The 18,022-nt window shown below is 47.4% G+C and overlaps 1 protein-coding gene across 1 annotated transcript in view; it reads left to right on the top strand.

Moving 5' to 3' along the window:
• The window catches only part of RYR3 (ryanodine receptor 3), a 570,648-nt gene that overhangs the window by 353,057 nt on the left and 199,569 nt on the right, over positions 1-18,022 (top strand). The window contains exons 28-34 of the mRNA XM_047794870.1: positions 420-628; positions 3,791-3,966; positions 5,072-5,108; positions 6,986-7,149; positions 10,409-10,574; positions 17,250-17,336; positions 17,748-17,974. Of these exons, the coding sequence (XP_047650826.1) occupies positions 420-628; positions 3,791-3,966; positions 5,072-5,108; positions 6,986-7,149; positions 10,409-10,574; positions 17,250-17,336; positions 17,748-17,974 (1,066 nt within the window). The remainder of the gene's footprint in view (positions 1-419; positions 629-3,790; positions 3,967-5,071; positions 5,109-6,985; positions 7,150-10,408; positions 10,575-17,249; positions 17,337-17,747; positions 17,975-18,022) is intronic.

Raw genomic sequence — 18,022 nt, 5'->3', positions numbered from 1 at the left:
TATACTGTATACCTGAAAATTATATAATATTATAAATCAAATTTTAAACAAGAATGTCTCCAGAGGTAAATAAAATAATCCAAGACCTAATAGCAATTTTAACTAAGGGATTGATAAAGAATTTCACTTTTTCTCTTACTGCTTTCACTGTTCTGTCTGATATTTATTTACATCCTGAGAATAATCTTAACTAGAAGATTGTTTTTTCTGCAGATCCTTTTGAACCAGGCTCTCATTTCTTTCCGATGTACCAGGGGCGGCCACACCCTCCACGTGGCCTCTTGTTGAGTTTATGTACTGGGAAGAAGGGAGTTCTTCTTTCCTACTGGGACTCAAAGCATGTTGAGGATGCAGAGGTGCCACTTCTTCCCAGCTCCCTGGGCTGATCCTGCAGCTGACGAGGCTCTCTCATTCTGTAGGCTTTGTACCCATCTGCTCTCTGGGACTGTCTCAGATTGGCCGCATGAATCTTGGGATGGATGCCAGCACCTTCAAATTTTATACCATGTGTGGTCTACAAGAGGGCTTTGAGCCTTTCGCTGTCAACATGAACCGCGATGTGGCCATGTGGTTCAGCAAGCGCCTCCCGACGTTTGTCAATGTGCCAAAGGACCATCCACAGATAGAGGTAATATTCCACATTGCGGGTGGCAGGGCAGGGGGACTGAGGCACAGAGCTCCCTCTGATGCTCCTGTGTCCAGGTGATGCTTACCTAAGTCCACAGCCTGGCTTCCCCCTTTTGCCTCCTCACTGGCCCTCAAAGCTGGGGCTGCAGGCACCTTAATTGTCAGCTGAGTGGCACCTGACAGGTAGTAACCACCTTGCAGAGCCATCCCTAAACCCTTGGGTCACTATGTTTTCTCCAGATATTCTTTTTTTTTTTCTCCCCGCTGTACAGCATGGGGATCAAGTTATTCTTCATGTATACATTTTTCCCCCACCTTTGTTCTGTTGCAATATGAGTATCTAGACATAGTTCTCAATGCTACTCAGCAGGATCTCCTTGTAAATCTGTTCTGAGTTGTGTCTGATAACCCCAAGCTCCCAATCCCTCCCACTCCATCCCTCTCCCATCAGGCAGCCACAAGTTTATTCTCCAAGTCCATGATTTTCTTTTCTAAGGAGATGTTCACTTGTGCTGGATATTAGATTCCAGTTATGAGTGATATCATATGGTATTTGTCTTTGTCTTTCTGGCTGATTTTACTCAGTATGAGAGTCTCTAGTTCCATCCATGTTGCTGCAAATGGCATTATGTCATTCTTTTTTATGGCTGAGTAGTATTCCATTGTGTATATATACCACCTCTTCCAAATCCAATCATCTGTCGATGGACATTTGGGTTGTTTCCATGTCCTGGCTATTGTGAATAGTGCTGCAGTGAACATGCGGATGCACGTGTCTCTTTTAAGTAGAGTTTCATCTGGATATATGCCCAAGAGTGGGATTGCTGGGTCATATGGAAGTTCTATGTATAGATTTCTAAGGTATTTCCAAACTGTTCTCCATAGTGGCTGTACCAGTTTACATTCCCACCAACAGTGCAGGAGGGTTCCCTTTTCTCCACACCCCCTCCAGCACTTGTTATTTGTGGACTTATGAATGATGGCCATTCTGACTGGTGTGAGGTGGTATCTCATGGTAGTTTTGATTGGTGTTTCTCTTATAATCAGCGATGCTGAGCATTTTCTCATGTGTTTGCTGGCCATCTGTATATCTTCCTTGGAGAACAGTCTCTTCAGGTCTTTTGACCATTTTTCCATTGATTGATTGGGTAAGAATCCAGCATTGCTACAAGCCGCAGCTTCGGTCACAGATGCAACTTAGATCTGGTGTGGCTGTGGTATAAGCTGGCAGCTGCAGCTCCAATTCGACCCATAGCCTGGGAACTTCCAAGTGCCACAGATACGGCCATAAAAAGGAGGAAAAGAAGAAGAATCAAAGAAAGGAAAAGAACAGGGAAGAAAGGGGGAAAAAAGATGGTATGTCCCACTCATGATTCTGTTCTGCTCATGACTTGCTGTCTTTGAGGCTCCGTTTAGTTCCTAAGAACCATTTCCAGTTCTTTCACTGGAGGCATCGTAATTGATGATGATCCTCCCTGCCTTGTGGGGGAAACAAAGAGGGAGAGAAACCAAAGCTTATAAGGAGCCTGATTCAGGTGCTGGTTCTCCATGTACTCACCTCTGTAGTGTCCACACTCACTGTGTTGTTTTCATGGTGTAAATGTGGGATGGGCTGATGCAGTGTCAGACAAGTCAGCTCCATTTGAAGCATTAGATTCCATAGCTTGCTTCCGTCAAACTCTATGTCCCCTTCACTCACCTCCCAATCTGAATTCAGCAAGCATCACCTCCTTTTTTTTTTTTTCTTTTTATGACCACACCTGTGGCATAGGAAGTTCCAAGCCAAAACTGCAACCTATGCCACAGCTGTGGCAGCAATGAATCTTTTATCTATTGCACCAGGCCAGGGATGGAACCAGTACCTTTCCAGTAACCCGAGCCACTGCAGTCGCATTCCTGATCCACTGCACCACGGCAGGAACTCCAAGCATCGCCTCTTTTTTTCCTTTGTCTTTTTAGGGCCATATCTGAGGCATATGGAGTTCTTAGGCTAGGGGTGGATTCGAAGCTACTGCTGCCAGCCCACACCACGGCCACAGCAATGCACGATCTAAGTCATGTCTGCAGCCTACACCACAGCTCACGGCAACACCAGAACCTTAACCCACTGAGCGAGGCCAGAGATCAGACCCACATCCTCATGGACACTAGTCAGGTTTTTTACCACTGAGCCACGAAGGGAATTCCCCAAGCATCACCTCTTAATCCACCTTTTCCCTGACACTCTTAAATAATATGTGATTTTTCTGATTCCTACCTGACCATTCCTTTAGAAAAGTGGCTCATAAACTTCTGGGAAATCATGAGCCCCTTTAACAAACTGATGAAATCTATAGACCTTCCACTTAGAAAAATATGCCAATCACACAAAAATATGTAAGCCTACTCATGGACCCCAGGATAGGAACTCTTTTCTAGAACACAGAGAAAAATGCTTAGATCATTAGAAAATTATTCTCCTAAGTCTGCTTACTTTCTCTGCTACCTCTCTGCCCCAACAGACACACACACTCTCTCTCTCTCTCCCCCCCTCCCCCCCCGCCTCCCCCTCTCCCCCCCTCCCTCTCCCTCCCTCCCCCTCCCTCTCCCTCTCTCTCTTTTTTCAAAAATCCAGTTTTTGATCTTTCCTCCTCCAACCCTTCAAGGCTTGTGCCCTGGAGCTGAGATCTCCCCAGGACTTAGAGCAGTCTAGAGGAGCCTCTGCATCAGGCTGTGACCACAGTAAAACTAGGAAATGTCCTGGGTGGGAGACAGTGACCTTGAGGAAACTTTGATGTCTCTTCTTGCACATTGGGCTTTCTGGTGCCTTCTCCCTTAGATGCCTGCTGATGAGGAAAACTTTTGCAAAGCTTTTCTGCTTTAGTTACTTGCCACCTTCCCAAAAGGTCAGCATCAGCAAATACCACGCTGCATCACCCCTGGCACCCCTGACCTTGCAGAAGACCCAGTGAGCATGTTTCTAAATCCCTGATTTCCCCAGCCAGAGGCAGGTCTATGATATTTCATAGGACAGGGTCCACGTACAGATGACTGTAATGGTTTGATTATCGCTCGTGACAGCCTTTGTCGTTCACAGAAAGGCTTGGCATCTGTAATCAGTGAGGGAAGGAGGGGAGGGTCAGGGTTGGTCGGGCTGTGTCAGTGGAGACCGGGGTGTTTCCAGGTCGTGAGGATTGACGGCACCATGGACAGCCCTCCTTGCCTCAAGGTGACCCACAAGACGTTCGGCACACAGAACAGCAGCGCCACTATGGTCTACTGCCGTCTGAGCATGCCCGTCGAGTGCCACTCGTCCTTCAGTCATAGCCCCTGTCTGGACAGTGAAGCTTTCCAGAAAAGGTGAGGGAGGGGCCTCCAGCTCTTAGAGGGGCTCGCATGTCTGCTGCAAAGTCAGCTGTCTGTCTGTCTGCTTCTTACTCTACCTCAGCCCAGCGAGAGCTCTGTGGGTAGGGTTGCCTCTGCTTTCAGCCAGGAAAGCAGTGAGGATGTGTGTGCCCACATGTGTGTGGGTATGCAGTGTACAATTCGGGGACCGATCAAGCTTAACTGGGTACATCTGATGGATAAGCTGCTGTTCTTTCCAGGCTTTCTGAGTCCCTAGTCTCCTTGCAACCTGTAATTCCTATATACGTAAAATTTTCTATATATGCATAATTCCTGTGTTTTTGACAGTTGCCTCCTTGTGCAGTTGGCAGCATGTCAGTCTCAATTCCTATGTTTTTTGGAGTAAAAAGAATGTAACTGCATGAGAGGGTGCAACTGCTGTTGCCTTTGTGTGAAATGAGAAGCTTCTGTAGTGAAATACTGACTCTTTGCATAACCATGGCCAGTATCCAGTCCAGCAGCTTGATGACTCATGAGTAATGTGCCTTCCTTCTTCCTCATAAGGAATATATTCCTTGCCTTCTTTTTTTTCCCTTTAATGTCTATTTTTAATCGTTGTTGTATGTCTTGTCCAGATTTCCTTTAGGGTTTTACTATTTACCAAGCTTTAAACAAGAAAAGCTGCTTGATGGAGTTCCCTGGTGGCCTAGTGGGTTAAGTATCCAGCATTGTCACTGCTGTGGCTCAGGTCACTGCTGGGGCATGGGTTCAGTCCCTGGCCCAGGAAGGTGCCACAGATATAACCAAAAAAGAAAAACTGCTTGAGAAAATAGGATAATGTATTCAGAGGTGTCCCCACCTGCATTATTATAATCTCCCCCACCTCCCCCAGCTCTAACTTGCATCTGGGCTGAGGAACAAGAGTGGAAAGTCACAGCCCTGCCTGGTGGCAGCAGGTTACCAATGAACAAAGTCCCGAGACTCATTGGGATCACTCATGTATAGGAAATAGCCAGCTTCCTAAACTGCCGTCATCATTAAAGGTAGATCAATTGCCTGTCAGACTTGTAGGCTTCTCTGTACAGCTGAAGAACTAAAACATGGATTATCTCCCCGCCAGGAAACAGATGCAAGAATTACTCTCTCAAACAACAACAGTAAGTAAATGTGCTCCATTGTGGTTTTAATTATTTGATTCTTTGTTCTGCCTGGTTATGTGCCCCTTATAGCCAAGATCTGTCTAGAGATCCTCTTTAATTGCCAATTACTCTATCTTTTAATATCCATCTTGATGCTTCCAGAACACAGCTATGGCATTTCTCAAGTGGGGGAAAGACAATTATTCAGTGCAAAAGAGAGCTCTACCTGGAGCATCTAATTGGGCATCATTGTGTACTTGGTGCCTATGTGCCACCAGGGACCACGTACTGCCTTTCTGATTGAAAGGAACATCAGTTGGGGAGGAGAAGGGGGACGCTTAATTTAATCCTTTTGTTTGCTCTTTTATGTAAACTTCTATGAATCAACTCTCCCATCTCTCTGAGCAGTGCTGGGAATGATGTTGAAAACAATCAAAGGAGAAAAAAGAGCAGGAAGCCAGCCCAGAAGATGGGGGCTGCTTTTGGTCCTTTTTCTGTCAGCTAGACAGTGGTCAGAAAACAATGCTTCCTAATTTCTTTTTGTCTCTCACCCTTCGTTAATATATTTCTTTGGAAGAAATGCAAGTTACCCCTTCTAAATACGTAGTACAAAAATACATTTCTTTGAATGAAATACATGTTACCCCTCCTATAAAGTTATCCTGCCAGCCCAAGTTCGTAGGTTGACCGTCAGGAGTAAGAACCTTGCTGTGGCAGGTCACACACTTCCTATGTGCAGGGCAGTGCCCTGGGCACGTTTTGTCACCTTCCCACTTAATTTCCACTGCAACCCCGGGAGAGAGACAATCCCATGCACTCTGAGGCTCAGAGAGGACAAATGACTTGTCCAAGGTCACACGATGCATAGCTGCCAGTGCCAAGATTCAAGCACAGGTTTGTCTGGCTGCCTCTTTTATCTTCCAGTCAAAAAAATAGGACAGTCTACAAACAAAAGGACTTTATTTAGAATAAATGTGCTCTATTTCAGAAAGAAAATAATGAAGCAGTTACTACCTCAATGCTTTAGTTGTTATTATAACATACTGATACACTTCACAAATTCTTATAATTAATTTTGTAATTTTCAGCCTTGCCTGTCATTGAGCCCAATGACCACAGAGAACATATTTGATCACAATATGAGATTTTTCTTTTGTAGCATCTTTTCTAAGACATTAAAAAAAATATCCTTGGGGAGTTCCCATCGTGGCGCAGTGGAAACGAATCCAACTATGAACCATGAGGTTGAAGTTCTATCCCTGGCCTCGCTCGGTGGGTTCAGAATCTGGCATTGCCGTGAGCTGTGGTGTAGGTCTCAGACATGGCTCAGATCCCGTGTTGCTGTGGCTGTGGTGTAGGCCAGCAGCTGTACCTCCAATTTGACCCCTAGCCGGGGAACCTCCATATGCTGCAGGTGCGGCCCTGAAAAGAAAAAAAAAAAAAATCCTTGGACTTCCCTGCAAAACTGGACAGTATGGCATGAGTTCTCTGACCACCAGTTGGTTTCTCTGAGGGCAAAGACCATGCTCAGCTCTCCCCAGCAGTCCTGGTACCCAGAAGAGACTTAGGGTTCTGTGCTACCATTCTGAGTGGCTGTCCCTGATCTTAGCAGCAGCATCTTCCAAGCAGAGGGCAGTAGATTAGGTGGCTGGTTTTTTAGGTGCAAAAGCACAATCGAAAAAGGAAGAATAAGGAAGCCAAGTTCTGTCGTCAGCCCTTCCCCCCGTCAGCACAGGACAGTGCACCTTCAGAACAGCATGTACTTTTTTAAGAAAAAGAGGCCAAGTGGGCTGTCCTGGAGGTGCCCTGCACTGAGCTCTGGACTTGTTATTTCTGCCTTGAGCCCACACCCCCCAACGGGGGGTCACTCACTTGCCCCTGTGGTCTCTCCCCAGCAGTGCTACTACGCAATCCGCATCTTTGCTGGACAGGACCCCTCCTGCGTCTGGGTCGGATGGGTCACTCCAGACTATCACTTGTACAGTGAAAAGTTTGACCTGAATAAAAACTGCACCGTGACTGTCACTCTGGGGGATGAGAGAGGCCGGGTCCACGAAAGGTAAGGAGACTCCCAAGAGGCCAGGTTTGGCCATCAGGTTCCTCACTCTCTCCCCCAGGGCCCTCTTCCCTTCCCCCTCGTGCCCCAAAGAAGGAAGCATCCCAGCCTCTATTGTAAAGGGAGAGTGAAGCACAGGCTTAAAATCCTTAAGTGACTGGGAGGAGGGGGAACAGAGAGGTTACTGTGGTGGGAGAAGTGTTCTTAGCCAAAATAAAGGGAAACTTCATCACGTGTATAAAATAGGACCAAGGGGTGGGAGACACAGATGAACACTTGTGAAGTCTGGGCTCCCTCTCAAACCTTTCTTCACGATTTCTGGGCAAGCCCTAATTTCTACAGCATTGGAATAAGACAGAGAAAAATCCCCAAGTGCTTGAGGAAAGTCAGTTCCGAAGAATGAAAAAGATATACTGCATCACACAGCAACTGATCAACTCTGAACGCCACATCCGAAGACTTTGTGATGGCTGAAAGCAGAAAGAACATAAAAGAGACAGAGCAGATCCATGAATAATAACCTCTGAATAGAAATTTGGGATCTTAAAGGAAAACATGTTTTAGGCACACCCATACCCTTGCTCTGGTCCCTGATACTGCCGCCAGAGAAAGGATTCTTGGCCAGAGATGATCCTAGAGGTGACCCAGCAGACTATGCCTTACTTCTGCCTAAGTGAGATTTAATAGAGTCTGTTCCCATACAGGGTTGTATAGAGATATAATATGTTGGTTCCCATGCCAACCTTTATCCCTACAAAATCAGGAATGTTTTGCCATCACTGCTCGTTAGGTGAGACTGACAAAGACCAGTGGCCAGAGTTCAGGCACAATTGCTGTGTCTTGGGGGACCCCTATGGGCAGGTGGTTAAGAGGACAGTTTGGAAGCAAACAGCCTGAGTTTTAAACGGGGTTCCAGTACTTACGAGAGGAGTGACTTGGGACCAGTCATTTAACCTCCCTGGGGCTAAATTTCCTCATCCAGAAAATGAAAATAATAATTCCAATCTCAGAGTGTTGTGAAGATTAAATGAGATAATACATAGATAAGTGGCTAAAACAATGCCTTGATCCAAGCACTTAACAAGCATCACTATTATTACCATTACTGAATGTCCATCTTGCTATGAGACCCAGAGTAGGTGCTATAACCAGGTGCAACATCTGGTTTGGTTAGATAGAGGAGTATGCGAAAGCAGTTAACCAATCCAGATTTTGCTCTCCAGCAAAAAGAACAAAAAGCAGATGTTCCCATCCTGCTGAGGTCTCGTGCTCCAGTTTGCTGGTTCCTCCAAGGCAGGTGGATGACTTGATTTATCTGGGGCTCAGTGACCCCATTCCTTGTGAAAATTAACTGCCACATTGGCACCTAGAACAAGATCCTGTAGATAGTAGGTGCTCAGTAACTCTTGGTTCTTTGTCTTGTGTAATAAAGAAATACAGGATCAATCTACAGATGTTTTCAGGCATTTCAAACTTGGGCCCTTTAAACTATGACCAAAGTGTGGCACTTCTCACTCTGTGGCTTTTTACATTATTAATTGAATTCTGTAGTTATCAGTGTACTTAGTACTCTAATCACTGGAAAGAGGGGATAACATGGCCACAGTTTAACCTCAATGGAAATCTAGCAGTGGCTGTAACTCTTTGGAAGGAGCAGTTTGCAGTGGCCCTGCCTGAGGGCATGCACACTGAGAAACCAGCATGACTGATGCTCCAGAGGAGAGGAGAGGAGGTAAAGGAATAATGACAAAGGGATTTCCAGTTGTGTGGAGAGTGACGGACTTTTTTTTAATTTTTTTGTCTTTTTGCCACTTCTTAGGCCACTCCTGTGGCATATGGAGGTTCCCGGGCTAGGGGTCGAATCAGAGCTGTAGCCGCCAGCCTACACCAGAGCCACAGCGATGCAGGATCGGAGCCGCGTCTGCGACCTACACCATAGCTCATGGCAACGCCAGATCCTTATCCCACTGAGCAAGGCCAGGGATCCAACCCGCAACCTCATAGCTCCTAGTCGGATTTGTTAACCACTGAGCCATGACGGGAACTCCAAGTGTGACAGACTTCTATAACTGGAAAGAACATGAGTGAGTTTTAATCAGACTCTCTGAGTTTTCCAAGGCCAAATCAGATGGACCTTAGGAAGTTTAAAGGGGCTACTCTAGCCTCAGGTATAGAGTGGCTCTCCTTTAGCCTCAGGACAAATCACTTGGTGTTACTTCCAGCATCCAGGTCCCTCAGATGAGCCACACCATGACTGTGCTTAGGAGGAGAAAAACCAGCTGCTTCTCTCTCTTTTTTTCTTTTTTGGCTGCCCTGCGGCATATGGAGTTCCTGGGCCAGGGATCAGACCCAAGCCACAACTGCAACCGAAGCCTCAGCAGCAGCAACACCAGATCCTTAACCCACTGTGCCAGGCTGGGGAGGGAACCTGCATCCCAGCGCTAGCAAGATGCTGCCAGTCCCGTTGTGCCATAGTGGGAACTCCAAGCCTACTGCCTCTTGCCCACAGCCACCATGAGGGGCTCTGGGAATCCATGTACTGCTTCTCCAAAGCCCACACAGGGTTTGAAATCTGGCCATTAAGAAATCAGGCTCTGAAGCCTTAAAAGCTTTTTGGTTGTTGTAGTTGGCTTCTAAATCTATGTGCCTATGGTGGAGCTTTCATTCTGGAAGTTGATAGACAGCTAGCTGAGAAAGGCACCTGGGTTGGTAGGTGGTAAAGAGTTGGACTGGGAGGGAGGGGGGCAGGACTCGAGGGAGCTGGCGGGCAGGGCAAGTACGGTCAGCAGGGGGAGGATGTTGGAGACAAACCGTATCTACTTTTCAAGTTTTCCTGGAGCCAGGCCTGCCACCCTCGGGAATGTGGGCCTGGACTCTCAAGTGTCAAATGGCCTTTTGCCCTGATGCTGGACTGGGACCCAGGACGTGGCTTTTTGTTCCTGCCTCTTATACCAAGGCCCTCTATAAGTCCAGCAGTGGTGGTCATCCTCTCTGTGCCTTTATTTCCCAGTCTAAAGTCCCCATTATCTGTTTCAGAGACGTGAATTGTCATTGAGCCAGGACACCCATCACCTGAGCACTCTGCTCTTTGGAACAAATAGATCACCACATTCCTAAACTGAGTGGGTTTATTTAAGAAAAAAGAATTATTGGGGGCTGATGGAAAGCTTCACTGAAAGCTTGGGGGACCTTTCATTCCTGAGTCTTGATTGCAAACTGCCTGTGTCCAGATCCTGTGCCTTTTCCTCTCTCTGGCTCCTAGTGTGAAACGCAGCAACTGCTACATGGTCTGGGGTGGGGACATCGTAGCTACCTCCCAAAGAACAAGTCGCAGCAACGTGGACCTGGAGATCGGCTGCCTTGTGGACCTGGCGATGGGCATGTTGTCCTTCTCTGCCAACGGGAGGGAACTCGGCACCTGCTACCAGGTAGGGGCAGCTTCTGGGGCCAAGACTGTAGCATCTCTGGACTGGGTGCTCAGGGCTCTAGTCTTCTCCACAGCAAGCATCCCCACATCAGAGCGTGGAGTCCAAGGGCCCATGTGGTCCAAAGCCATCTAGGAAAACAAACAAGAACAAAGTGACTCCATCTTGTTCAGAGAGGGAAAGATCTCATTTGTTTGTTGGTCAGATATACCTGTCATCTTTCTATATGGTAAGATTCACTGAATCCAGTGGTCTTTGTGCACCTTTCATGTTCCCTATGCTGTGTAAGATGCAAAGTTTAAAAGGTCCATAGGGATACTCCTCTCTTTCTCTCTCTTTTATTCGTTTGTAGGATCTCATTTACACCATGTGGAAGTTCCCAAGCGAGAGGTTAAACTGGAACTTCAGCTGCCAGCCACAGCTACAGCCACAGCAACACGGAATCTGAGCCACATCTGCAACCTACACCACAGCTCACGGCAATGCCAGATCTTTAATGAGGCCAGGGATCAAACCCGAATCCTCATGGATACTAGTTGGGTTCGTTACTGCTGAACCACAATGGGAACTCCAAGATACTCCTCTCTTTGAGAAATTTCTGTGCTCAAAATATAGACCTATAGATACTGATTAATCTGCCAGTGAGTATTCTCTTCGCAAAAACATTGGATCCTTCAATGTTATGCTATGGATAACAATCCAATGCTATGGATCCTTCAAAAGGTCTTTTAAAAATGCATTCACATAAATAATATATTTCCCTCTTTCATTGACTGTGGACTTGGATAGAATTACTTGGGGAAACCATCAATTATACACATGTAGGTTTACCTGTCATTAACCACAAAAGCCTGACCTCCTTTAAGTTGGATTTTCATCTTTGATGCCCAAATAAACTTGGGAAATGCCGCAAATTATATCCTCCTTTGGAAGTTTTTCAGTGAGTGTTAGTACAGGAAAACTTTAACAACTGCTTCAGAGAGAAACCTAACCAAGCGTTTCTCGTATTATTTTACCAAGGAAAGTTTTGTTTTGTTTTGTTTTTTCTTTTTTGGCTGCCCCACAGCATATGGAGTGCTTAGGCCAGGGATTAGATCTGAGCCACAGCTACAGCAACACACTGTGCTGGGCTGGGAAATCAAACTCAAATCCCAGGGCTCCCAAGACACTACTGATCCTGCTGCACTACAGTGGGAACTCCAAAAGCTTTTTTTTTTACTTTAACAGTTAGTTATATTCTACAAGCCTAGAGCTGTACAGAGAGCATATGATGGGAAAAGCTAAGTTAGGGACTTTAAAAAGTTCTATATTAAATTTTCTTGACCCTGTAAGGATAGAATGGAGAGTCTCATGTGTATGGGTAGAATGTAATCCAAGCTCAGAGAAGGAAGAGCATGCTTCTGTTGAGAGTGGTCAGAAAAATGTTTATTACTGAGAAATCTTGATTTTGAAACAAACCCACACACACACACACACAAGAATTCTTTCCAGTGGAGAGAGAGGAGTTGAAAGAATGACACAAGATGCATAATGGACATGGGGGCATAAGATATGTTTGAGGAACAGTGGACAGAATCAGATGGTTTATGGTTTGTGGTAACTAAAAATTTTGGAACGGTAGGAAGGTATTTGTGAGAAATGAGTAACTCCTGAATGGTTCTGACCAGGACAGTGGCAGGCAGTAATTAGGGAAGCTTAGCTAACTACAGCAGGCAAAAACCAACCTGCTCCTACGGAAATGTTTAAAACCCCAGGTTCCAGAATCAGCGCCAGGTTACTGCCTCCAGGCCGAAAAGCCCCCTTGGTAGCTGTTTGACTTGGGCATGGAGAGCTGGGGTCTGTAGAGGAGAGATAAGAATAGCTGCCACAACTCTGAAATGTTTGGTGACCAAATGGGCAGAACCCTCCCTGGGGGGCCAGGGACAGCCTGCAGGTGTGGAGGCCCTCTCGGGTACCTCCCACAGTAGGAAACCCTCTGGACACCACCTCCTCCTCCTGGGAAGAAGTGGAATCAGAATTGATACCACCACCCAGCAGCTGGGACCCAACCAGCCACTCCCAGAAAGCGACCTTTAAAGCCTTTGCAAAGCCAGGATTTAAAGCAGAAAAGTAAGGTATTATTCTTCCAGTATTTTTTCATGATTCCCACCTTCCCCCCACCTCAGCCCCCAGAGAGGATGCTTTATATACATTACTGCTGTCCTTCAGAATCCATTAGCTTTTTCCCATTAACTTTTGAAATGAGTTTGACTAAAGGGTCCTCCCTGAGCTGCAGAGAGCTCCAAAGCATCTAATCACTTTTAAGGCAAATAAATAAATAAATAAAAACAACCAGCCCATAGCATTTGCAGCAGCAATGACTTGCCTACTCCAGGCAAGAGCCCATGGTGGTGAGAACAGGTTACAGCAAAGAGCGGGACACTGTGCCATGTGTATCCCGTCTTTCACAGGAGTTCCTGGATGACATTGGGCTGGTCACTTGTCTTCTCTGAGCTGTATGTTGACACCCCCCGCCCCCAAGATGCCTGCCGCAACTCCATGCGTATAAATCCTGAGGGCTCTGCTCAGTGGTCCCAACCCTCTCCCACCTTGAGGTGGGAATGGAGAGGATGTCAGGACGCTGAGCAGGGACCCTCGGGAGGCTCATTCCCCTTTCTCATTCCCAGAGAGATGGTAACATGTCCAGCCGTGTGTCAGGTCTCCCAGCAGTGGGGTAATTGTTATTCTGCAGCTGTAGCCATTTTCATTTTTCAATTATCTCAAGAGGAGCAGGGCAGCAATATTTATACTCTGGCTTTCCATTCAGAAAGGACCAGTAACCAAAATAACGAGAGAAGGATTCTCTCAAACAATGGTTTTGGACCTCCCCATTAAATACTGCCACACAATTTGAAAAGCTTGTTCTGTCTCACTTAATATAATCATGGGAGAGATGAGAAAGAAAAAGTAGATTCAAGAGATCCCCCTCCGTTACTGCCACCCCAGCCACACTGCTCTGAGAACAGAACCAGCTATGAGATGCAGATTTACAAAAAGGGTTACCTTTCATTTCAAGCTAGTTCCTACACCCTGACATTCACACATGATTAGAAATAGAACTTCTGTATCGCAGAGACAAAACGGATCAGCCGGTGATAAAAGGTACCTTAAACACCAAGTGAAGAAAGGCCATGGCACTTCACGACAGCCACAAACCTGGGCTCGCTGCTCATTCTACTAGAACGCAAGGTCCCCATCCAGAATGTGGGCTCCTTGAGGGCAGAGGCCATCTCCCGTCTGTCCCTGATGTCCACTGCTGTGTCCCCTGCGTGTGAGACGGTACCTGGCCCCTCGCGAGTGCTTGCCGAGTATTTGTTGTCAAACTCTCCAGCTTGGCTGGGAAGCCACTAGTTTTTTAACTACTACCTAGCAAGTGACCACAGGATGAACAGCTTAAACAGCATCCACTTATCATTTCACGGTTCACCCAGTGTGGCTGGGTTCTCTGCCCAGGTTCTCACAAGGCCCAAATCAAGGTGCTGGCTGGGCTGAGCTGGCTCCGTCTAGAGGCTCTGGGAGGAATCCATTCCAAGCTCATTCACGTTGGCAGTAGGATTCAGCCGTATTGTAGGCTGAGGTTCTGAGATCCCTGTTTCCTCGATGGGTGGCCACTCTCAGCTCCCAGAGGTACCCACATCCCTTCTCACGTGTCCCCTTCTACCTTCAAAGCCAACAAGGGCACATCCCCATCTTTGCCTGCTTTGACGCTCTCTGATTTTTCCCTTCTGCTGCCCTCCCCCACCATGGGAGAAAACACCTGCTTTTCAAGGGTGATTGGATTAGGCGCACAGGATAGTGTCTGTCTTTTAGTCAGCTGGTTAGTAGCCTTACTAACGTTTTCAGCATCTCTTGTGCCCTGTGACGTACCCAATCCACAGGACTAACCCCAGGGGTCAGGAGGGCTGACCAGGATTCCACTTACACCATTCAGTGCAGCTTCTCTCCTTGCACACACCCATCAGGACCTCCCACTTGTATGTTCTTGTTCTGTTGGTGATTGAAGAGAAATGTCCATTGTTAATTGTGGTAGGCGTGTCCTCTACACAGTGGAAGTAAAGCTAGCCCAGGGCATCCATCCTAAATGCTCTCAAAGACCTCCTCTCTGCAGGGATATTTGAGAATGGCCCTCACAAATGTGGGGCTCCACTTCTTGGCTGGATAGTTTATGAAGTTTACAGGGACCAGTCCTGAGAGACCAAAACTCTTCAGCCTGTCACCCCCTGTACTGGTACAATTTAGTTCAGCTAGGAAACCTGAATGTATTTCTCCCTCCCCCTTGAGCACCGACTGGTGGGCTTCTGGCTTTTCCAGGTAAAGTTTTCAAGTTTGCAAACTGAGGCCACCAAACCTCTGCTGGCCTCAAGTTGCAGTGACTCGGGGTTCACACATTGTCCTAGATGTTATGTCCTGGGTATTTGAAAAATCTGAGCCCAGCGCAGTGATGACTCTTGCCCTATGACCGAAATCACAACAGCGTCAAATCAGAACCTCCCATATGTGTCTCTCCCCTTTGTAAACCCAGAGCCTGGCACAAAGCCAGGTATAGGATAGACACTAAATAATTGTTGGATGTCCTGAACAAAGTTTATTTCAGACAGATCCAGGCAGTTCTGGCAGTCCCCCCCCCCCTTTCATGCTGATTTTACAGGCATTTCCCCTTCACGTCATCCATGGGTATGTAAAGCATCAGGTGTGAAGTAAATATTTGCACTGAAATGTAAGCCCACTTCAGTGCTGGAGTGACATGTGCTGGGTGCAAGCCTGGGGTTTAACAAGTCTGGCCTCTTTGTAGTGAACAGATGATAGCATTGGACCGTACACTCTTTTAAGTCACTTCCAACCATAAAAATGTGTGTTTACAAGTCTTACATCGAAATGCATTGAGGAAGTTCATTATTTAAAAGAAGCCTGTAACAAATACCCTGACAAAAAAGGAAAATTGCTATATTCATTTTTTATTGCCTCGTATCAAATTACCACAAACTCAGTGACTTAAAAAAGCATCCATTTATTGTCCTTCCATATCCATGTCTTAAGAGTCAGGGCACAACTTAGCTGGGTCCTCTGCTTAGCATCTCATAAGGCTGCAGTCAGGGTCTCCACCAAACTGCATTCTGTTCTGGAGTTTAGGGTCCTTTCCATAAGTTCACGTAGTTATGGCAGCTTTCAGTTGTTTGTGCTTGTAGAACTAGGGCTCCAGTTCTTGCTGGCTGAAGCCAGGGGCCAACCACTCTATGCCCCAGGAGAACCCCTGGAACCTCCTGTCACATGGCTCTCTTAGAGCAGGGCAGTTTGCTTCTCCATGGCTATCTGGAAGAAATCTTATACAATGTAACCTAAGCAAGGAAGTGACAGTCCTTTCGCTTTTGCCATACTCTGCTGGCTCGAAACAAGACCCTGGTCTGAGGATAGGGATTACGCAAGGAGGTGACCTATTGGGCGGTACTTTAGGGTACACTCAAAATACACAGCATCCCCTAATTTAGTTGGTCAGAAGAGTTGCAAGAATGGCCCAATGTCTGACTTTGCTTAAAGGCAGAGGACTTCGGTTGATGGAATTAAAGTCTCTTTTCTTCTTCTATAGTCCCTCTGAATCTGATCAAAGGCCCTACATCAAAGTGAGCCAGTAATAAGTAGAGGCCCTGGTGTTATAAATAAATAAATCCACGTGCCTCATCTAAGTGGCAGCTAAAAGGCCGTTGGTAAATCCTGCACCATTTAGTATAAGAACTAGAATCATAATGAGTGAGGACAGGATGGAGAGAAGTGCGGAGGGACCCAGCGAGAGGGGGGCAGTTTTGAGGGAAGAGACAGGCTCGGGAGGTGGGGGAGGGGGCAGCCTCTTAATATTACTTTAGGGAAGCACCGTGTGGTCCCTGCCTGCAAATCAGGCTCTCACGTGGGGGCACGTCTCCCTTCCAGGGATATTTGGCAACCCCTGGAGACATCTGGGATTGTCCTGACTGAGGTGGGCAGGGGCGGGAGGAGTACAATCGACATCTAAGTCCACAGAGTCTGAGGATGTCAGCTGCCTACATCACACAGGACAGCCCCACATGGGACTTACCCAGCCCACGATGTCGATAGTACCGAGGTTGGGATGCTCTGCTCCCAAGGTTGGGAGGCTTGCATGACCAACGTCCTGGTGCCTTCAGAAGTAACGCTGAAGTCACTGCACCACCCTCATGTATCACCTGCCATGGGCAGGAGTGATGGGTGGTGGTGCTGCCCGTGGGCCAGGGGTCCCCATGCTCTGCAAAGGGCCAGCGCCTTACCTTGTTCTGTGACCAGAGCAGCCATTGCCTTTGGTAGCAAGTTGGTAGCCCCCCACACTGGGACTGTCCTCCTGAGCCCTGGAGAAAGCTGCTGGCTTCGGTTCCCCAAAAGAGAAAATGAAAGGATGGGAGATTGTTGAGCCCTGCCTGGAGAAGGAAGGGCACGTGGAAGGTGGGAAGCCGTGACAACAACGACCAGCAGGTACCCCATCTCTGAGACGTCTGAGCAGTGGAGAGTGAGCAGCCAGTTAACTGTCCTCTTTCAGCTCAACCTGGAGTGAGGGCGTTGATTGAAATAGCCATGACCTAGCCGTCTGTGATTTTAGAATTCTGGGCAAACCTCTGGCTTTGTTTTGGTTTCCAGGTGGAGCCCAATACCAAAGTGTTTCCAGCAGTCTTCCTGCAGCCTACGAGCACTTCATTGTTTCAGTTCGAACTCGGGAAGCTGAAGGTATTTCTCCATACCCCGGTCCAATGGCTGTGACATGAGAAGGTGTACTGACCATTGCGGGGGGAAGTTCAGACCTAATAAAACCGGGAATCTGTCCCTTCTTGCTTCTCATATGCCCCCTAAACTTCTGTACTTGCCTGTAAAATTCATACAACACAACATAGGTTCCCATTTTCCCCTTCCCCCACTTCTGTTGGGTGCTTTAAAAAAAAGTTAATGAATGCTCATAGAACCCATTATGTCAGGTCTTAATTGATGCTGGTAGAGCCCTCACTGGTCCCTACATATACCTCTCTCTTTAATGTATCCTCCTCCTGGTGGATAGTGGGAGCCAGGCTCATTGCCCAGCCACAGAGGGTCTCTGGGTTGCACGTGTGTTTCCTTCTCCAATGCCTTACTGCTTTGCCCCAGAATGCCATGCCCCTGTCGGCAGCCATATTCAAGAGCGAAGAGAAGAACCCAGTCCCACAGTGCCCGCCTCGGCTGGACGTCCAGACCATCCAGCCCGTGCTCTGGAGCCGCATGCCCAACAGCTTCCTGAAAGTGGAGATGGAGCGGGTGAGCGAGCGCCACGGCTGGATGGTGCAGTGCCTGGAGCCCCTGCAGATGATGGCGCTGCACATCCCTGAGGAGAACAGGTAGTGGAGGGGCCCACGGAGGAAGGGGCGGCCTGGGAGGCAGGGAGG

Source organism: Phacochoerus africanus, chromosome 9 (assembly GCF_016906955.1).
Source record: "Phacochoerus africanus isolate WHEZ1 chromosome 9, ROS_Pafr_v1, whole genome shotgun sequence".
Taxonomy (NCBI): Eukaryota; Metazoa; Chordata; class Mammalia; order Artiodactyla; family Suidae; genus Phacochoerus; species Phacochoerus africanus.
The sequence above is the reverse complement of the archived record's forward strand: the minus strand, read 5'-3'. Positions and strand labels throughout refer to the sequence as shown.